Source organism: Gymnoscopelus braueri (genome assembly GCF_963280865.1).
Source record: "Gymnoscopelus braueri genome assembly, chromosome: 13".
NCBI classification, from domain to species: domain Eukaryota; kingdom Metazoa; phylum Chordata; class Actinopteri; order Myctophiformes; family Myctophidae; genus Gymnoscopelus; species Gymnoscopelus braueri.
Genome location: NC_137615.1, coordinates 9,165,747 through 9,181,302, shown reverse-complemented (window position 1 = coordinate 9,181,302; position 15,556 = coordinate 9,165,747). Strand labels below are relative to the sequence as shown.

At 42.2% G+C, this 15,556-nt stretch overlaps 2 protein-coding genes across 2 annotated transcripts in view; both read left to right on the top strand.

The window, feature by feature from the left end:
- Positions 1 to 11,160, top strand: part of samd14 (sterile alpha motif domain containing 14) — a 44,749-nt gene extending 33,589 nt beyond the window's left edge. Inside the window, exons 9-11 of the mRNA XM_080447777.1 lie at positions 6,167 to 6,283; positions 8,078 to 8,233; positions 10,432 to 11,160. Of these exons, the coding sequence (XP_080303903.1) occupies positions 6,167 to 6,283; positions 8,078 to 8,233; positions 10,432 to 10,587 (429 nt within the window). The 3' untranslated portion in view covers positions 10,588 to 11,160. The remainder of the gene's footprint in view (positions 1 to 6,166; positions 6,284 to 8,077; positions 8,234 to 10,431) is intronic.
- LOC308099156 (histone H3.2) overlaps positions 1,617 to 15,556 on the top strand; it is a gene marked incomplete at its 3' end in the record, with an annotated part of 66,629 nt that continues 52,689 nt past the window's right edge. Inside the window, exon 1 of the mRNA XM_080447778.1 lies at positions 1,617 to 1,693. The remainder of the gene's footprint in view (positions 1,694 to 15,556) is intronic.

The window sequence follows — 15,556 nt, the reverse complement described above, 5'->3', positions numbered from 1 at the left end:
CGCACGTGTGCTAGTGTGCATGTGACTGTGTGTGTGTGTGTGTGTGTGTGTGTGTGTGTGTGTGTGTGTGTGTGTGTGTGTGTGTGTGTGTGTGTGTGTGTGTGTGTGTGTGTGTGTGTGTGTGTGTGTGTGTGTGTGTGTGTGTGTGTGTGTGTACACCGATTAAGACACTAGGGCATTTGTGCAACAGATTGTGTTTTAATCCTGATTTCCATTGATAAAACAAGACAATAAATGTAGCTAGCCCTTATTGCATTGCTTGTTTCAACATTCTATTGTTGCTAGGTTATGTGTGAAAACCCTTGTCAACATCCTTTCATCAGTTTACCTCTGTAGAATCATGTTAAACAGTACAGTCAAACTAATAGCGTCTGATGCAGAATAGCTGCAGCGCTGGGCAATGTGGGCATCTGCCCACCGAGTTGAGCCCTCAACCCATTTAGGGCGGGAACCCCAATTTGTAACTATACCTTTCAAGACGGGAACCCCATTTGGGGTTGTTGTTGCAATGTACAGTATATAGAAACATAAATATTTGAAGTTTTTCAGAAAACGTAGGTCAGGATTTAGAAGCAGTTTTTAGAATCGACCTCAGGTCCAAACTGGTTAATTGCCCCGCTGCTGTGAGACGGACCGAATTTATAATAATAACCTGACGTCTCTGCTTAACGATAGATGGCACTCGGGCAGCAAGTCACCTTCCCCCGACAACACCTCCAATGTCCACTATGTGGGAGCGTCACAAACGGCATGCACATTTCTATTTAGAGCCGCTGTGATTAATCGCTCATTGCTAACAAAAGATGACTGGGGTGGGCAAGTGGGCAATTCACGCCCCAAAAAACACACACTACACAAATAAAATGAGTCACCAAAAAGGTTCTGTCTCCTAGCATTTGAAACAGATTTAACTCAATGTTTGAACTACTAAATTATAGACATTTTCAAGTGCAAGCCCCATTGTCTCATGCTGTAGTATATGTACTATAAACCTAATGAGTTTAAATGTTATCAATTGCTACTTTCAAGTTTTGTTCAATACAGCATGATGTTGATTTTGGTGCCATTTTAGAGTAACATGTACTTTATGGCTGTTTCAGCTATGCAATAACCCAGGCAACGCAAAGTACCTAGTAGATGATAAAACAGGGTATGCTAAAGGCTTTAGGGCGTGACTATGTCTGTCTGTCTGTATGTATGCCCATCCATCCGTCCATCAGTCCTTCCCCCAAGGAAAGTAGACCAATCGCAGCGATCTGCACAACCCTGTTTCCACTGCTACACCAATCACAGTGGGCAAACTGCTGTCATCAATATGACATCAGTTTTTAGGGGCCAGTCAGTTACTACCTAGGCCACCTAGCATCTTGTTCTCCATATTACTGTAGCTGCAGGTTTACCACCACTAGGCCACCTAGCATCTTGTTAGCCATACAGTAGCTACAGCTTGTACAGGGAAGACACACTGTTTAATTATAGCTTTGGCAATAACCCTCCAATGATTTTACATTGTTTTTGTTATTGTTGTGTATTTCTTTTTTGGATATCTTCAGACCATTTTATCTTACATTAATCTCTTACATTAATCTCTCTCTCTCTCTCTCTCTCTCTCTCTCTCTCTCTCTCTCTCTCTCTCTCTCTCTCTCACACACACACACACACACACACACACACACACACACACACACACACACACACACACACACACACACACACACACACACACACACACACACACACACACACACACACGCTCTTCAAATCACCGCTCTTCAAATCACCCCCCAGTGAGCAATACTGGAAGTCACAACAATTTGTAGTATCGACGTGGAGCAGCAGGGTTGGGTTTCTGTTTCCAGTACAAAAAAAAAACCCACACCAGTCATTTTCAATGAGCGTTCATCTGCCTGACAAATTCAAAGATTCAACAGGTTTTTATTTGTCATATTATGCTCATACAAGTCGGCCTACGGCATGTGCAGTGAAATGATGGTGTGATGCTGGCACTATCATGGAACTGAAACAACAGCACATGACAAAAGGGGAAATCTTTCAGGCTGTGTTTTGGCAGTCATGTTTGCTAGCCCACTAGTTTCCCAAACAGTGGGTTGGGACCCATGTTTGGGTCGCAGACCAATTTCTATGGTAAGTAAATATCCCCCTTTTTTTGTTTCGTACATTTAAAAAAATATATATATGTATATTATATTAAGATTTAGACAACTTTAAACAAAACAAATCACAACTTTTCATAATTTCAAAACAATTCCAACATTTTTCAAAAAGTATTTCATTAATCAAATCTAAAAATCTAATCATTTCTATTGAAAATGGAATTGAATTCCTCTTTTGGGTCTTCAGCTGTAAAGTTTGGAAACCACTGTGCTGGGCTGTCTCAACAGACAGCTGGTATGCTGAAACAAGCACACTTTCAGAGGTTTGTGCAAAACAAAAAAAAGACTATGCAAAAAACAAACAAACAGACAACAACGATACAAAGTCCAGGATGTAAAGAATGTTAATGATGAATGTGACACATTTTTACTCCATCTCACTACTTCCTAACCCTCTCTCCTTCCTTTGTCTCTATGCTCCCTCCCTCCCTGTGTGTGTGTATCTATCTCTCTATCACTCCCCCCTCTCTCTCTTCCTCTCTCCTTATCTCTCTTGCTCTCCTTCCTGTCTCTCTCCTTATATCTCTACTTCCTTTCTATCTCTTTCCTCCTGTCTCTCTCTCTACTCCATATCATATTTGATGGCAAGATGACTCTTTGCCATCAAATCTCTTAACTGTTCACAAAATGGAACTCGTGTTTTCATTTGGTACACACGGCCATATTTTCAAATGACACACACATACCATTCATTGAGTACACACAACTAAGCATTTGCTACACACTACCAAGCATTTACAGCACACTGCAAAACACAATCATAGAGATGGAACACACCATATGAATGACAATGACTCCGGAGAATGAGCCATTTCTCCCTTTAATTGTAAAATGACTCAGTGTAGGCCTACTTTTTTCATAGTCAAACATAAAACAGCACACCAATATCCCAAAAATATTACATCAGGGGTCTTCAACAGGGGGTCCGGGACCCCTAGGGGGTCCTCAGAGCTACTATAGGGGGTCCGCCAAATCTTTGCGTGATAGGATTTAGTTTTTTTTGCATTAACCACTTGAACCCTAGAATTCCTTTTCTGGGGGAACATTAGCCGGCGTTGAGAGCTTGTAGATCGGCTATTTTTGGCAAAGAGGCTATTGGTGTAGAGGGAAAAAATAGCAGACGAAGTAAAAAAAAAATGAAACACAATTTTATACAATATAGAGTAGGGGGTCCCTGCTTCATCTCTCTCTCAGCTAGGGGGTCCTTGGCCTGAAAACGTTGAAGACCCTTGCTCTACATGATTTAGGCATCACGCCTCCGGTTCCTGTCTGGCCAGAGGGCCTCATCTACATCACAGGCAATGTTCTCCCTGTCCAAGCAAGCAGGGTTGGAAGAAACGCCTCGAGTGGCGCATGAAGCCCTGACAGGCCTCAACACTGACGTCGCCAAGCAAGCCTCCTCCATGGCCTGGAGCAGTGGGACCCGGCTCTGTGGGTTCCGTTCATATACCTTCCACCTCCAAGCTGAAAAGAACTCCTCAATGGGATTCAGGAAAGGAGAATAAGGTGGAAGGTATAGAACGGAAAAATGTGGGTGCGGTCCTGGAACCAATCAGGCACTTGGGGCAAATTGCTCACCAGTAGAGCTCGTTGGGTTAGGCATGTAACCCGAAATACCCGGGTTCCGACCCGTACCCGGCTCGGTCACGGGTCCATTCACAAGAAGTGACTCCGGGTCCAGGTCGGAGCCGGTACAGTCCGTCTCGGGTCTCGGTTCTCCGACTGTGAAATGGACGGTTCCACTAATACCCGAGTTGACCCGGCGAGCGGGTTTCTCGGGGCTCAGACTGTGAAATGCACGGTTCCACTAATACCCGAGTGGACCCGGCGAGCGGGGGGTCTCGGGGCTCAGACTGTGAAATGGACGGTTCCATTAATACCCGGGTGGAGGGAGGGAGGTCGGTCGCTCAGAAGACAGACTGGCAGTGACGCAGTCAATGACTGGCTGCTATTTATATTATCATATCACTACATAATGTTATATCATTGACCTAAATGGCGATATATTAACAAGGATTGGATGATTAAAACATATTTATGTCTGTATTAGCCTTGATGATCGTCTTTCTTGACCGAAGGCTCTGTCTGTATTAGGAACAACTTTGGACAGGTGGAAAACTTTAGTTAAACTTGCAGAGTGGCGCATTACTTTACCTGAGTTACATCTTCTGATACTTGTACTTGAATGATGACATGAAATAATAATCCTGTTTAGTGTTTCACTACCACGAGCAAAGACTACAGCGCATATTCACGGCGCTGATCAACACACACGTTGAAAGGCTAGGACAAATATACCAAGGATTCGACAGTGATGTCATTATGCAACAAGGAAGTAGCGACGGACGCTACGCCATGTTCGAAGTTGTTTTAAAGATAGCAAGGATTCGTCGGCGATCTGATGTGACATCACCGACGAATCCTTGGACATATTTTACCCACTCATTCATATACACCAGTTATATCAAATATTGTCGATTAACGTAACGCTTTGGTTAATGGTTAAAAATGGTAAAATAATCGAGTTAATATCAACATGTTACCGGTATACTCAAAGCACAATGGAAACTTCAAAGCCAATTATAATGTTAAACAACATTAGATATAATGGTTTAACATTAGAAATTAACATGGATTATAGTTGGCAATGAAGAAGGATTACAAACATCTAGAACGTGGATTTATTTTTGTATAGCTGTCCAATGAGCATTGACTGGGATTATACATCATAATCATGGAGGCTATACATTTAGGTAAGAAAGTATGAAACAAGTCTTATTTAAAGCTGGACAACTTGTACTAATGGCGTTGGCAAACAATTTTGCGTTCGGGTTTTTCGGAGGCTCGGGTTATGTACGGGTTCGGTTCTTGTATGTCACGGTTCTATACGGGTCGGTTTCCGACAGCTCTCGGTGCTGTTCGGGTCCGGTTCTCAATTTCTAATAATGGCCCGGGTCCATTCGGTCACAGGTATTTTTTTCGCGGGTCCATTCGGGTATGGGTCCTTCATATTGGACCATAGGCCGGGTCCATTCGGTTCCGGGTAAAAAAATCACGGGTCCATTTGGGTTCGGGTAATTTTATTTGACCCGTGAAGACCTCTACTCACCAGACCTGAATGTTTAGATATTTTAATATTTGTGTGTTGTACTGTAGGTCGATGCTTTGAGATTTTACGTGAGAAGTGTGTGCAACAACTGAACATTGTGTGTGGTGTGTTTGGACAACAAGGTGATGTGTAACTGACATCAGAGTGTAAAGAAGGAAAGTCAGAGTCTAATGCAGATAAGGGAGTGTGAAGTAGTGTCAAATTGGGTCGAGTGATTATAGGTATACATGAAGTGAAGGGTGTGCAAATTGTGCCGAATTTTAGCTTTTTGTGTGTTAACAATGGCAGAAGGGGCGAGTGCATTCTCCGGCAGCGGCAGCAACCGCGGAACTGCCGCGGAACTGCCGGTGGAGGAGCGGCAGCTCCCGGCAGTGACTGCCGGCGGTGGAGCGGCAGCTGCCGGCGGAGCAGCGGAACTGCCGCGGAACTGCTGGTGGAGGAGCGGCAGTCGCGGAACTGCCGGTGGAGGAGCCGCAGTCAACTTCTTTTTTCCGCCGATAAAGTATAGTTTTGGACCATGACGGAGGCGCGCCGACTCAGTAGACCTTGAGGCCAAGGAGTCGCGCCCGAGCGCCTCCAGGCGCGAGTGCCCGCGACGACCGGCCGATGGTCTACTAGTCGACTAAGCGCCGTCCGAGTTATGTACCGATAGGCACAGAATCGTAAATAATATTGGTGGGGACTGCGTTACACAAACGCAGCACACTCCCAAAGCTGGCGCCGCCGGCAGCTCCGCGGAAGCTCCGCGGAAGCTCCGCGGAAGCTGCCGCTGCCGGAAAATGCACTCGCTGTCCCTCAACAATGGTGCAAAACTGTAAGAAACACGTTAATAAAGTATTCAATCAATCAAACCTTTCTCTCTCTCTCTCTCTCTCTCCTTCAGGAATCAGCTCTGAGTGAAGAGTTCTCGCCCCCTCCGCCCTCCTCCCCCCCACCAGCAGTCGACTCCTCCTCACGCTCCTCGCATCCCTACCACACCCTGTCACAGTCATCTGACGAGGTACAAACACATGCACGCACACACACACACACACACACACACACACACACACACACACACACACACACACACACACACACACACACACACACACACACACACACACACACACACACAATATGCATGCACTCACGCACACCGTCACACAATGACTCTTGTTTTTCATATCGTGGGTGTCGGGCAGAAACCTCTTTGTTGCTCCATATTTCAGCTTTTTGTGTTTTTTCGTAAATGAATGCCCCACTACTTGATCATACTACCAGTGGTGTAAAGTAACTAAGTACATTTACTCAAGTATTGTACTTAAGTACAGTTTTGAGGCATGTTTACTTTACTGGAGTATTTCCAATTTTCAGAACTTTTACTTCTACTACACTACATCTCAGAGGCAAATATTGTACTTTTACTCCACTACAATTATTTGAAAACTTTAGTTACTAGTTACTTTTCAGATATAAATGATGACATTATGAAACATAGGCTACATTAACCACTTTAGCCCTATTTTATACATACCGGTAGGCAATTTGAAAATAGCCGATATACAAGCTCACAACGCGTCGCATCGCGACACATTGTGAGCTTGTAGATCCACTATTTTCAAACATTTTAGTACTTTTACTTTTGGTACTTTACATTTTGATGACAATACTTTTGTACTTTTACTCAAGTCAATTTTGAATTCTGGACTTTTACTTGTAACAGAGTATTTCTATATTGCAGTATTGGTACTTTTACTTAGTAAGTAAAGAATTTGAGTACTTTTTCCACCACTGGCTATAACACAGGAAAGACTCACGTCTTCAGACTCCACCTCATCCCCTTGCACTTCACTCTCCTTGTATCTTCTGCTTCCATTGATGCTATAGCGATTGGCCATGAAATGGCTCCCATGAGACATGTCTTGGTCACTCGTTCTCGTAGGTTGGTTTCCTTGACCACAATGTTAAGAATGACTTTTAGACGGCATGCTATTTAACCCATTTAGACCGGGAAAGAATCTTTTAGATTTTTAGATTTCTTTGGCTATTTCGGGAAAAAATCGTGAAAGCTTGTGCAAATCTTTCGAATATATATAATTTTTTAAAGTGAACATTTTTAACTCAAATCTTTGCTTCTGGGGATTCTAAAAATGTCTTCTAAATCCTACAGTTTAAAAAAAATAAACGTTTGTTTCTATATCAGTGGTTCTCAAACTTTTTCATGTCAAGGACTCCCACAATTATATGTATTTGGCCGCGGACCCCCATCTCAAAATATTTTGTAATAGGGACCCCCAGAAGTAAAGATTTGAGTGATTTTTTTTCCCTTTAAAAAATATATATATTCAAATATTTGCACAAATTCTCACAATAAAAAAAGAAATAGCAGATCTACAAGCTCATAGCGCGGCACTCGGTGCCGCGCTATGAGCTTGTATATCTGCTATTTTTTTTATAGCCAAAGTGTAAAATAATGTAAAGTGGTTACGCAGATGCGGTCCCGGTCTTAATGGGTTAAACAGATGTTAGGTTCATTGTTTACCTGGTATCCTATAGTTTCAATGTACAGATTGTTATATTGACAGCCTACTATTTAGACTGACGCTATAGGTTCTTGGTTACCTGGGATCCTAGTTTCTTGAGGCACTATCACTGTCTCTATGCATTCAAATATGATTACCGCGCATATTGTAAGTCGCTCTGGATAAGAGTGTCTGCTAAATGCCTACATTGTGAATTGAGCTAAGTCTCTCTCTCTCTCTCTCTCTCTCTCTCTCTCTCTCTCTCTCTCTCTCTCTCTCTCTCTCTCCAGCCCTTTGAGGAGCCAGTGTCTCTGGTGTCTTCGTGGACCACCCATCAGGTGTGTGAGTGGTTGCAGGGTCTCAACATGGAGCAGTACGTCCCAGAGTTCACCGCCAGAGACATCGACGGAAAGGATCTACTGCAGATGGATGGCAGCAAACTCAAGGTGAACGGCGTTCAGCCCAACGCAACTTCATTTGCGTCGCCTGCCCTTCATCACAGTTACACAAAAGAATTCCAATTCGTTTTACCCCTTTTTTTCTCCTCCCAATTTACTCATTATGCCAATTAAGTCCTCCCCACACATTTCTGTGTTGCCACTGCTGTTGTATCCGACTGGCTCACCTTGCCCCCAGTGTTGATTTCGTCGACTAAAACTATGGCGAAAAATGTTTGTCGACTCCCTTTTTTCACTGACGAAAACTAAATAAAAACGAATTAAGCTATGATGACTAAAACCAAGACTAAATATACTGACAATTTCGTCAACAAATAAAAACTAGACAAAAATGTTTGGGAGGGACTATAGTGGGAGAAGAGATCCAGTAGAACTAAGTAAGACAAGTCATCATGGGTGTGTGTGGTGTCACAGACCTGCGATGCTTGTAGATCAGCTATTTTCGACTAAATCAACTGTAGATTTAGTCAGCTAAAATCCTATGTTAGTCGACTAAAACTAAAAGTAAAAACATTTCAGGTGACTGAAAATATGACTAAAACAAAACAGAATTGTATTCATTATTTTAATCAATATTTGCTGTCAAAATCAACACCGCTGCCACGTATAGCGCCACCATCCTACTCCCCCCCGTTGAACATTCTCCGCTGACATGGTGCTGCCCCCAGTCCGTGGGAGTGGATAGACCCTTTAATGTGTGGGGTCTGTCTCTGCTTGTTCTCCAGTACATACATCACCTCCCCTCCCCTCCCGGCTTCCCTAACACCCACCAACACCTCCCAGTTGAGAGTTGTGTTCGTATATAGAAGACGCTCAGCCAAAGCGGGATGCACTCATTTAATAACCCATTAAAACCGGGAAAGCATCTGTGTCATTTTAGATTTTTATCGTTTGGCTATTCAAAAAAATAGCAGACGTACACGTGCCGCGCTGCGAGCTTGTACGTCTGCTATTTTTTTTTGGTACATTTTTTGAAAAATCTCAAAAGTGTTTGAAAAATGTTGAATCATTTTTAAATTAAGAAAAAGTGTGAGAACTAACTGATTTAGAAGGCATTTGTAGAATCGGCCTCAGGTCTCAATGGGTAAACAAAGGAAAAACCTCCCAAAGAACTAATCGCTTGGGCAGAGACACAGAAGAGGGGACTCCCTGTTGTAATGTCTTGATCAAAGGGCCGCAGGAAGGGTAGTGCGAGCGGTGCGGCCGCACCGGGCCCCGCACTTGGGGGAGCCCCGACAAAAAAAAACGTTTTTTTTTAAGTGAACAGAATCACATTTATTAAAGAGTTAAAAAAAGAAATAACCGCAAATATCCACCAAAAACTCGGAAATATCCGCCCAAAAGGAGGAGGGAGCGCGAGGAGGGAGCGCGAGGAGGGAGCGCGCACGCACGCGACTTCGCACCGGGCCCCGCATTTCTCCCAGACAGCTCTGGTCTTGAGTTGTGTTGTGTTATGATACTGTATGATGTGATGTTGTCACACTTTGTTATGTTATGATGTGATGTGTTGTATCATGTTCAGTGGTGGAAAGTAACTAAGCACATTTACTCAAGTACTGTACTTACGTACAATTTTGAGGTATTTTTTTTAACTTTTACTGGAGTATTTCCAGTTTGCAGTACTTTTACTTCTACTCCGCTACGTCTCAGAGGCAAATATTGTACTTTTACTCCACTACAGTTATTTGAAAACTTTAGTTACTATACTTTGCACATATACATTATTATATTATAAAACATACATTAACCACTGAAGCCCTATTTTATACATAGGCTATTTAAAAATAGCTGATCTACAAGCTCACAACGCATCGCATCGCGACGCGTTGTGAGCTTGTAGATCTGCTATTTTCAAACATTTTAGTACTTTTACTTTTGGTACTTTAAGACAACAAGTACATTTTGATACCAATACTTTTGTACTTTTACTCAAGTAAATTTTGAATTCCGGACTTTTACTTGTAACAGAGTACTTCTACATTGCAGTATTGATACTTTTACTTAAGTAAAGCATTTGAGTACTTTTTTCCACCACTGATCATGTTATCTATTTTGTTTCTGATTTCATCTTGACCCAGCTGTCTTCTTGTTTTATTGCTCTCTCTCTCTCTCTCTCTCTCTCTCTCTCTCTCTCTCTCTCTCTCTCTCTCTCTCTCTCTCTCTCTCTCTCTCTGTGTCCTCTCTAGGGTCTGGGTGTGGTGAGTTCATCAGACCGCAGTGCTCTCAAGCGTCGTATTAAAGAGATCCACACAGCGGCAGAGAAGGAGCGCAAAGCTCTGGACAAACTGGAGAGACAGAAGGACAAACAGCGCAGGAAAGACCTGGAGCAGCGCCGCAGCTAAACCCCCACTAGAGGGAGACAAAGTACACATAAAAACAAACGAACGAGGAGAAGAAAAAAAAAAAACGACAAGGGCCTTGAAGGATAAACAGATTGATGGTTGGGATGGAATAGGACACGTTGAAGTCTTCACACACAACCTTGACAACGTTGAACACAGAACTGCTGAGATGGCAAGCACCTGGATGTGCAGTTTGGATAGTTAAAGGGACATGTTAAACGAAGGTTTAAGGAAGGTTTTGTTTACTGTTGAAGACACTCTGGGATGGACAGTAGTCTTAGCGATATAACTGGAAGGGTAACAGGAAGAGTGGGAACCTCCATGTAAAATGGGCTATTTTGTCAAAAAAATATCTAATATTTGGTAAACAATCTTAACCCATTAAGACCTGAAGCCGATTCTACAAATGTCTTCTAAATCCCAACAGTATTCTGAAAAAACGTATGTTTCTATATCAGTGGTGCTCAAACATTTTCATGTCAAGGACCCCCAAAATGATATGTTTTTGGCCGCGGACCCTCATCTCAAAATAGTTTGTTCCAGGGACCCCGAGAAGCAAAGATTTGAGTTAAAAATGTTTAACGCTTTAAAACAATATATATTCAAAGATTTGCACATATTTTCAAGATTTTTCAAAAAATAGCAGATCTACAAGCTCGAGCTTGTAGATCTGCTATTTTTGAATAGCCAAGGTGTAAAATAATGCTTTTTTAGCTCAAATCAAAAAGTGACACAGATGCGTTGAACATTCGACAATTAAGGCCTAATATTTCTACAATTCCTACAAAACCTGTTTATCCAGTCATTTTGGGCAGATACACAAAGAAGCTGAGGTGTACATCTAAGTCTGATAATGATGTACTCTTCATGTTCACATCATGTATAAGTCCATTTCTCAAATATTTTCTTTGGTTTTTAACATTTTGGACAAAATAGCCAATTTTGCATCGAGGTGCCCACTCTGCCTTAGAGCCCACTCTTCTTGTATCCACTGGAAGCATCCCAAGCTGGCGGAGTCCTGTAAACATTACTATATTTAAGCTAATTGTTATGTTCCCTTGCATTCTAGGCTGAATCACTGCTCTGTGATGCCGCCTATTGGATCCTCTTGGCAAAGGCATATATATTTCAGTGCAGCTATTCGTCTACGAGTTTCACTGGTGTTTACGTACGGGTGGTCTATAATAAGCTTCTGAGTTATCAGAGTCCGCACTTAGCTTTGGCTGAAAGCTTGTTTTGAAGCTGCAGGCTTTAAGATGCACATTCCAAGTTCACGCAAATATTTAATTGACTGTTTCTGAGCCTTGACAAATACCGAAATGTCTCTGACTCTTAAGGCTCCAAATAAAGTTCAGTCATGGCCAAAAAAAAAAGTTATTGTTTAATTAAACCGTTCCTAAAATACCTTCGTCGGCGTGGAGATGCAAATAGTAGGGGAGGGCCTATTCCCATGATGTAATTGTATGGTAGTTCAGGTAAATGTAGTCATATTGTGAAGCCAATTGTTGTACCAAAGTTGAAATATCACCATTTAAACTGGATTATTTTTACAGTCTATTAACCACTGGACAAGGTTTTCAACAATTTTCAAAAATAGCAAATCTACAAACTTATAATGTGTCACATCACAGTGTGTTGTGAGCTCGGAAATCGGCTATTTTCTTTATTTTGCCATACAACAAAATATAAAATAGGGCTTAAGTGGTTATGCTCTAAATGAGCAACCATCCATTGGTACTACTAGTAATTACAGTGACTGTGATTGTCCTGTGATGGAAAGGTGCTGGGTTCCTGCTGTCATCCCTGCTGCCACTCTGTGCTAAAGTGCCCTTGAGCAAAGAGCAAAAACACTGAACCCTCTTAAGCCTGCTCATACAACAATGTATGTTGCTCTGGATAAGAGCTTCTTAATGCCTATAACGTCAAAGAAAGTGACTCTGGGAGGAATGTGACTGATGTGTGTGTGTGTGTGTGTGTGTGTGTGTGTGTGTGTGTGTGTGTGTGTGTGTGTGTGTGTGTGTGTGTGTGTGTGTGTGTGTGTGTGTGTGTGTGTGTGTGTGTGTGTGTGTGTGTGTGTGTGTGTGTGTGTGTGTGTGTGTGTGTCTTTATATGTCATTGGTAGATGTAGCCCCGTTTGGAACCCCACTCTTCACAATAGCTCCAAGATGAGGTTCTGCTGCGTTGAGCCCTGCAGCGGAGGTTGCGCCCGTCAAAAGTCACCGATTATTACCCTTTTATGCGCATCGTATCTAAAAAGTAAAAGTTGTCCGAGACGCTTACATATGTTTGAAAAATAGTCGTAAAGTAACATGTATTTTACGGGTTGAAACAACCCCAGGTGTCAGTATAGACTCAGTAGGCTGCCCCCGATTCAGCTGCAGTGGCAAAACATGACCCAGGCTGACATAAGGCATTTAAACGGTTGTTTCAACCCGTCACTTAAACTGTACTACCTTTACTTTTCGCATACGATGTGAAAAAGGGTAATAGTCGGTGACTTTCGCCGGGTGAAACCTCCGCCAGGGCTCGACGCAGTGTAACCTCATCTCGGAGCTATCGTGGAGAGTGAGGTTCCAAACGGGGCTGCTATGGTAGATGCTGTGTGTGCAGGGTGCCGAAATGAAGCCACGGTCCTGCTGTCGAGTAGCTGTTATAGATCCATGCTCCACTCTACAGTGTGGGGATGTTGAATGTGCTGTGAGCGCAGGCAGTCAGTGGTGGAAAAAGTACTCAAATGTTTTACTTAAAGAAAAAGTATATCAATACTGCAATGTAGAAGTACTCTGTTACAAGTAAAAGTCTGGTGTTCAAAATTGACTTGAGTAAAAGTACAAAAGTATTGGATATCAAAATGTACTTAAAGTACCAAAAGTAAAAGCACTGAAATGTTTGAAAATAGCCGATCTACAAGCTCACAACGCGTCGCATCGCCACGCCTTGTGAGCTTGTAGATCGGCTATTTTCAAATAGCCTAGGTATAAAATAGGACTACAGTGGTTAATGTTTGTTTTGTAATGTAATAATTTATACTTGCAAAGTAACTAGTGACTAAAGTTTTCAAATAATTGTAGCGGAGTAAAAGTACAACATTTGCCTCTGAGATGCAGTGGAGTAGAAGTAAAAGTATTGGAAATTGGAAATACTCAAGTAAAGTAAAGTACAAAATTGTACTTAAGTACAGTACTTGAGTACATGAACTTACTTTCCACCACTGCAGCCAGTGTACTGCCGCTGCTTACACATTTGGCGGGAAAACATGAATCCCCCTCACACACCCATACCCAGATTGGTTCCACCTGGAGTCTGTCATTATGGAGGTAACTGTTAGGACAAAATAAGAATGTTTGGACAAGAAGAGACCTCGCTGTCCTGTTTCCCATATCTCTAGTTGTCTCTAGATGGTGCTGTTGTCCTCTTGTATGTACATCAATCTAGTGCCCTGGGACAGGAAACAGAACATATTTTTGGACAAGACTGGACTCCATAATTTCTGGACACACCAACAGGTTCTGATATGCTGACTTTCCCCTTGGATATTTTTGTTGTTTTTGTTGGAGTCTCAGATACCGCCGACCATATTTCTAAGTCCCTTGTCAGAAAACTGTCTGAAACCATAACTGCACAGGGTTAGAAAATAGCTATGTCTGTGACCTTTTTAAACCTGTTCCTGGGTAAATCTACTCCATGTTAGCTTTTGTCACATTTTGATAAATACTGACAATGAGCTCTGTTTCCCAAAAGCCTGTTGGAACTATTCCATTACCAACCAACAGAGACCAACGTCCATCGTAGTGCAAACACAGTTTTCAAGTAACCAGTCCCAGATTGTAATCTCTAAAGGTTTATTTGATCACTCAGTGGAAACTCTAGAACTCTGATGGGCTTTGAATTACAACGTTCAGTCTGCTTTCAGAGAAACTGTGAGATTGGTTGTGCTCTGCTTATTAAATGAAGGCAGATGGAGCCAGTGGTGGAAGAAATTATTATTATATTTTTTACTTAAGTAACAAGGAGCAATACCACAATGTAGAAATACTTTGTTACAAGTAAAAGTTGTGTATTGAATGTTTTACTTGAGTAAAAGTACAAAAGTGCTGGCATCTAAATATACTTAAAAGTAGACCAAACATAAAAGTGCTCGTTATACAGACTGGAACAAGGTTCAAAGTATTTGTCAAAGTATATTTTTTTCCCCAAACGTTTTCAAAATGTATGATCTCTCGCGATACGATGCATTGTGAGCTTGTAGATCGGCCATTTTGTAATAATAATCTAAATCTGCAAAGTAACTTGTATAAGTATGTTGAAAAAGGGACATACTCAAGTGATGCTATGTTAACTACTTTTGCTGGGGACCCTCTGGAACTGACCCCCACAATCCCCCACCCCCCCAAGGACCCCTGAGGGCCCGGAGCCCACTTTGAGAACCACTGGATAGAACATTGTATAGTTCCAAGCTGCAGTATATACGACCATGTCTGCTATTGTTACGAAGCCGGAGGTGCAGTTAAAGTCAGGAGAGCTTTATGTTTGGTTTATTCATTTGTTGTCCTAAGACTGTCCTATATGGAAATAGTATATATTAAATATAATTTATAATGCAGAGAGCATGACTGTCACAACCTATGCAGCCGCTGGTCTCCTGGTTTCTATTGTGTGTACAATAATGTGTGCATGTCATTGCAGCGGTTCTCAACCTTTTCAGGCCGCGACCCCCCAAAATAATCCTAATTGAACAGGGGACCCCCCACCCTGACAAGCACTTGGAATTGTAAGAGATGAGGCATTACATTTAGTTTGACTCGGCTCCACAGATACACATTGTTTAAATAGTCGAACTACAAGCTCACAACGCCTCGCAGTGCGAGGTGTTGAGAGCTTGTAGATCAGTTATTTTCTAAATGTTTGCCTCTTTCTTATAATATTTGACAATTTGGCAGTTTTTATAGTAGTTTGTTGATCAGTTTTG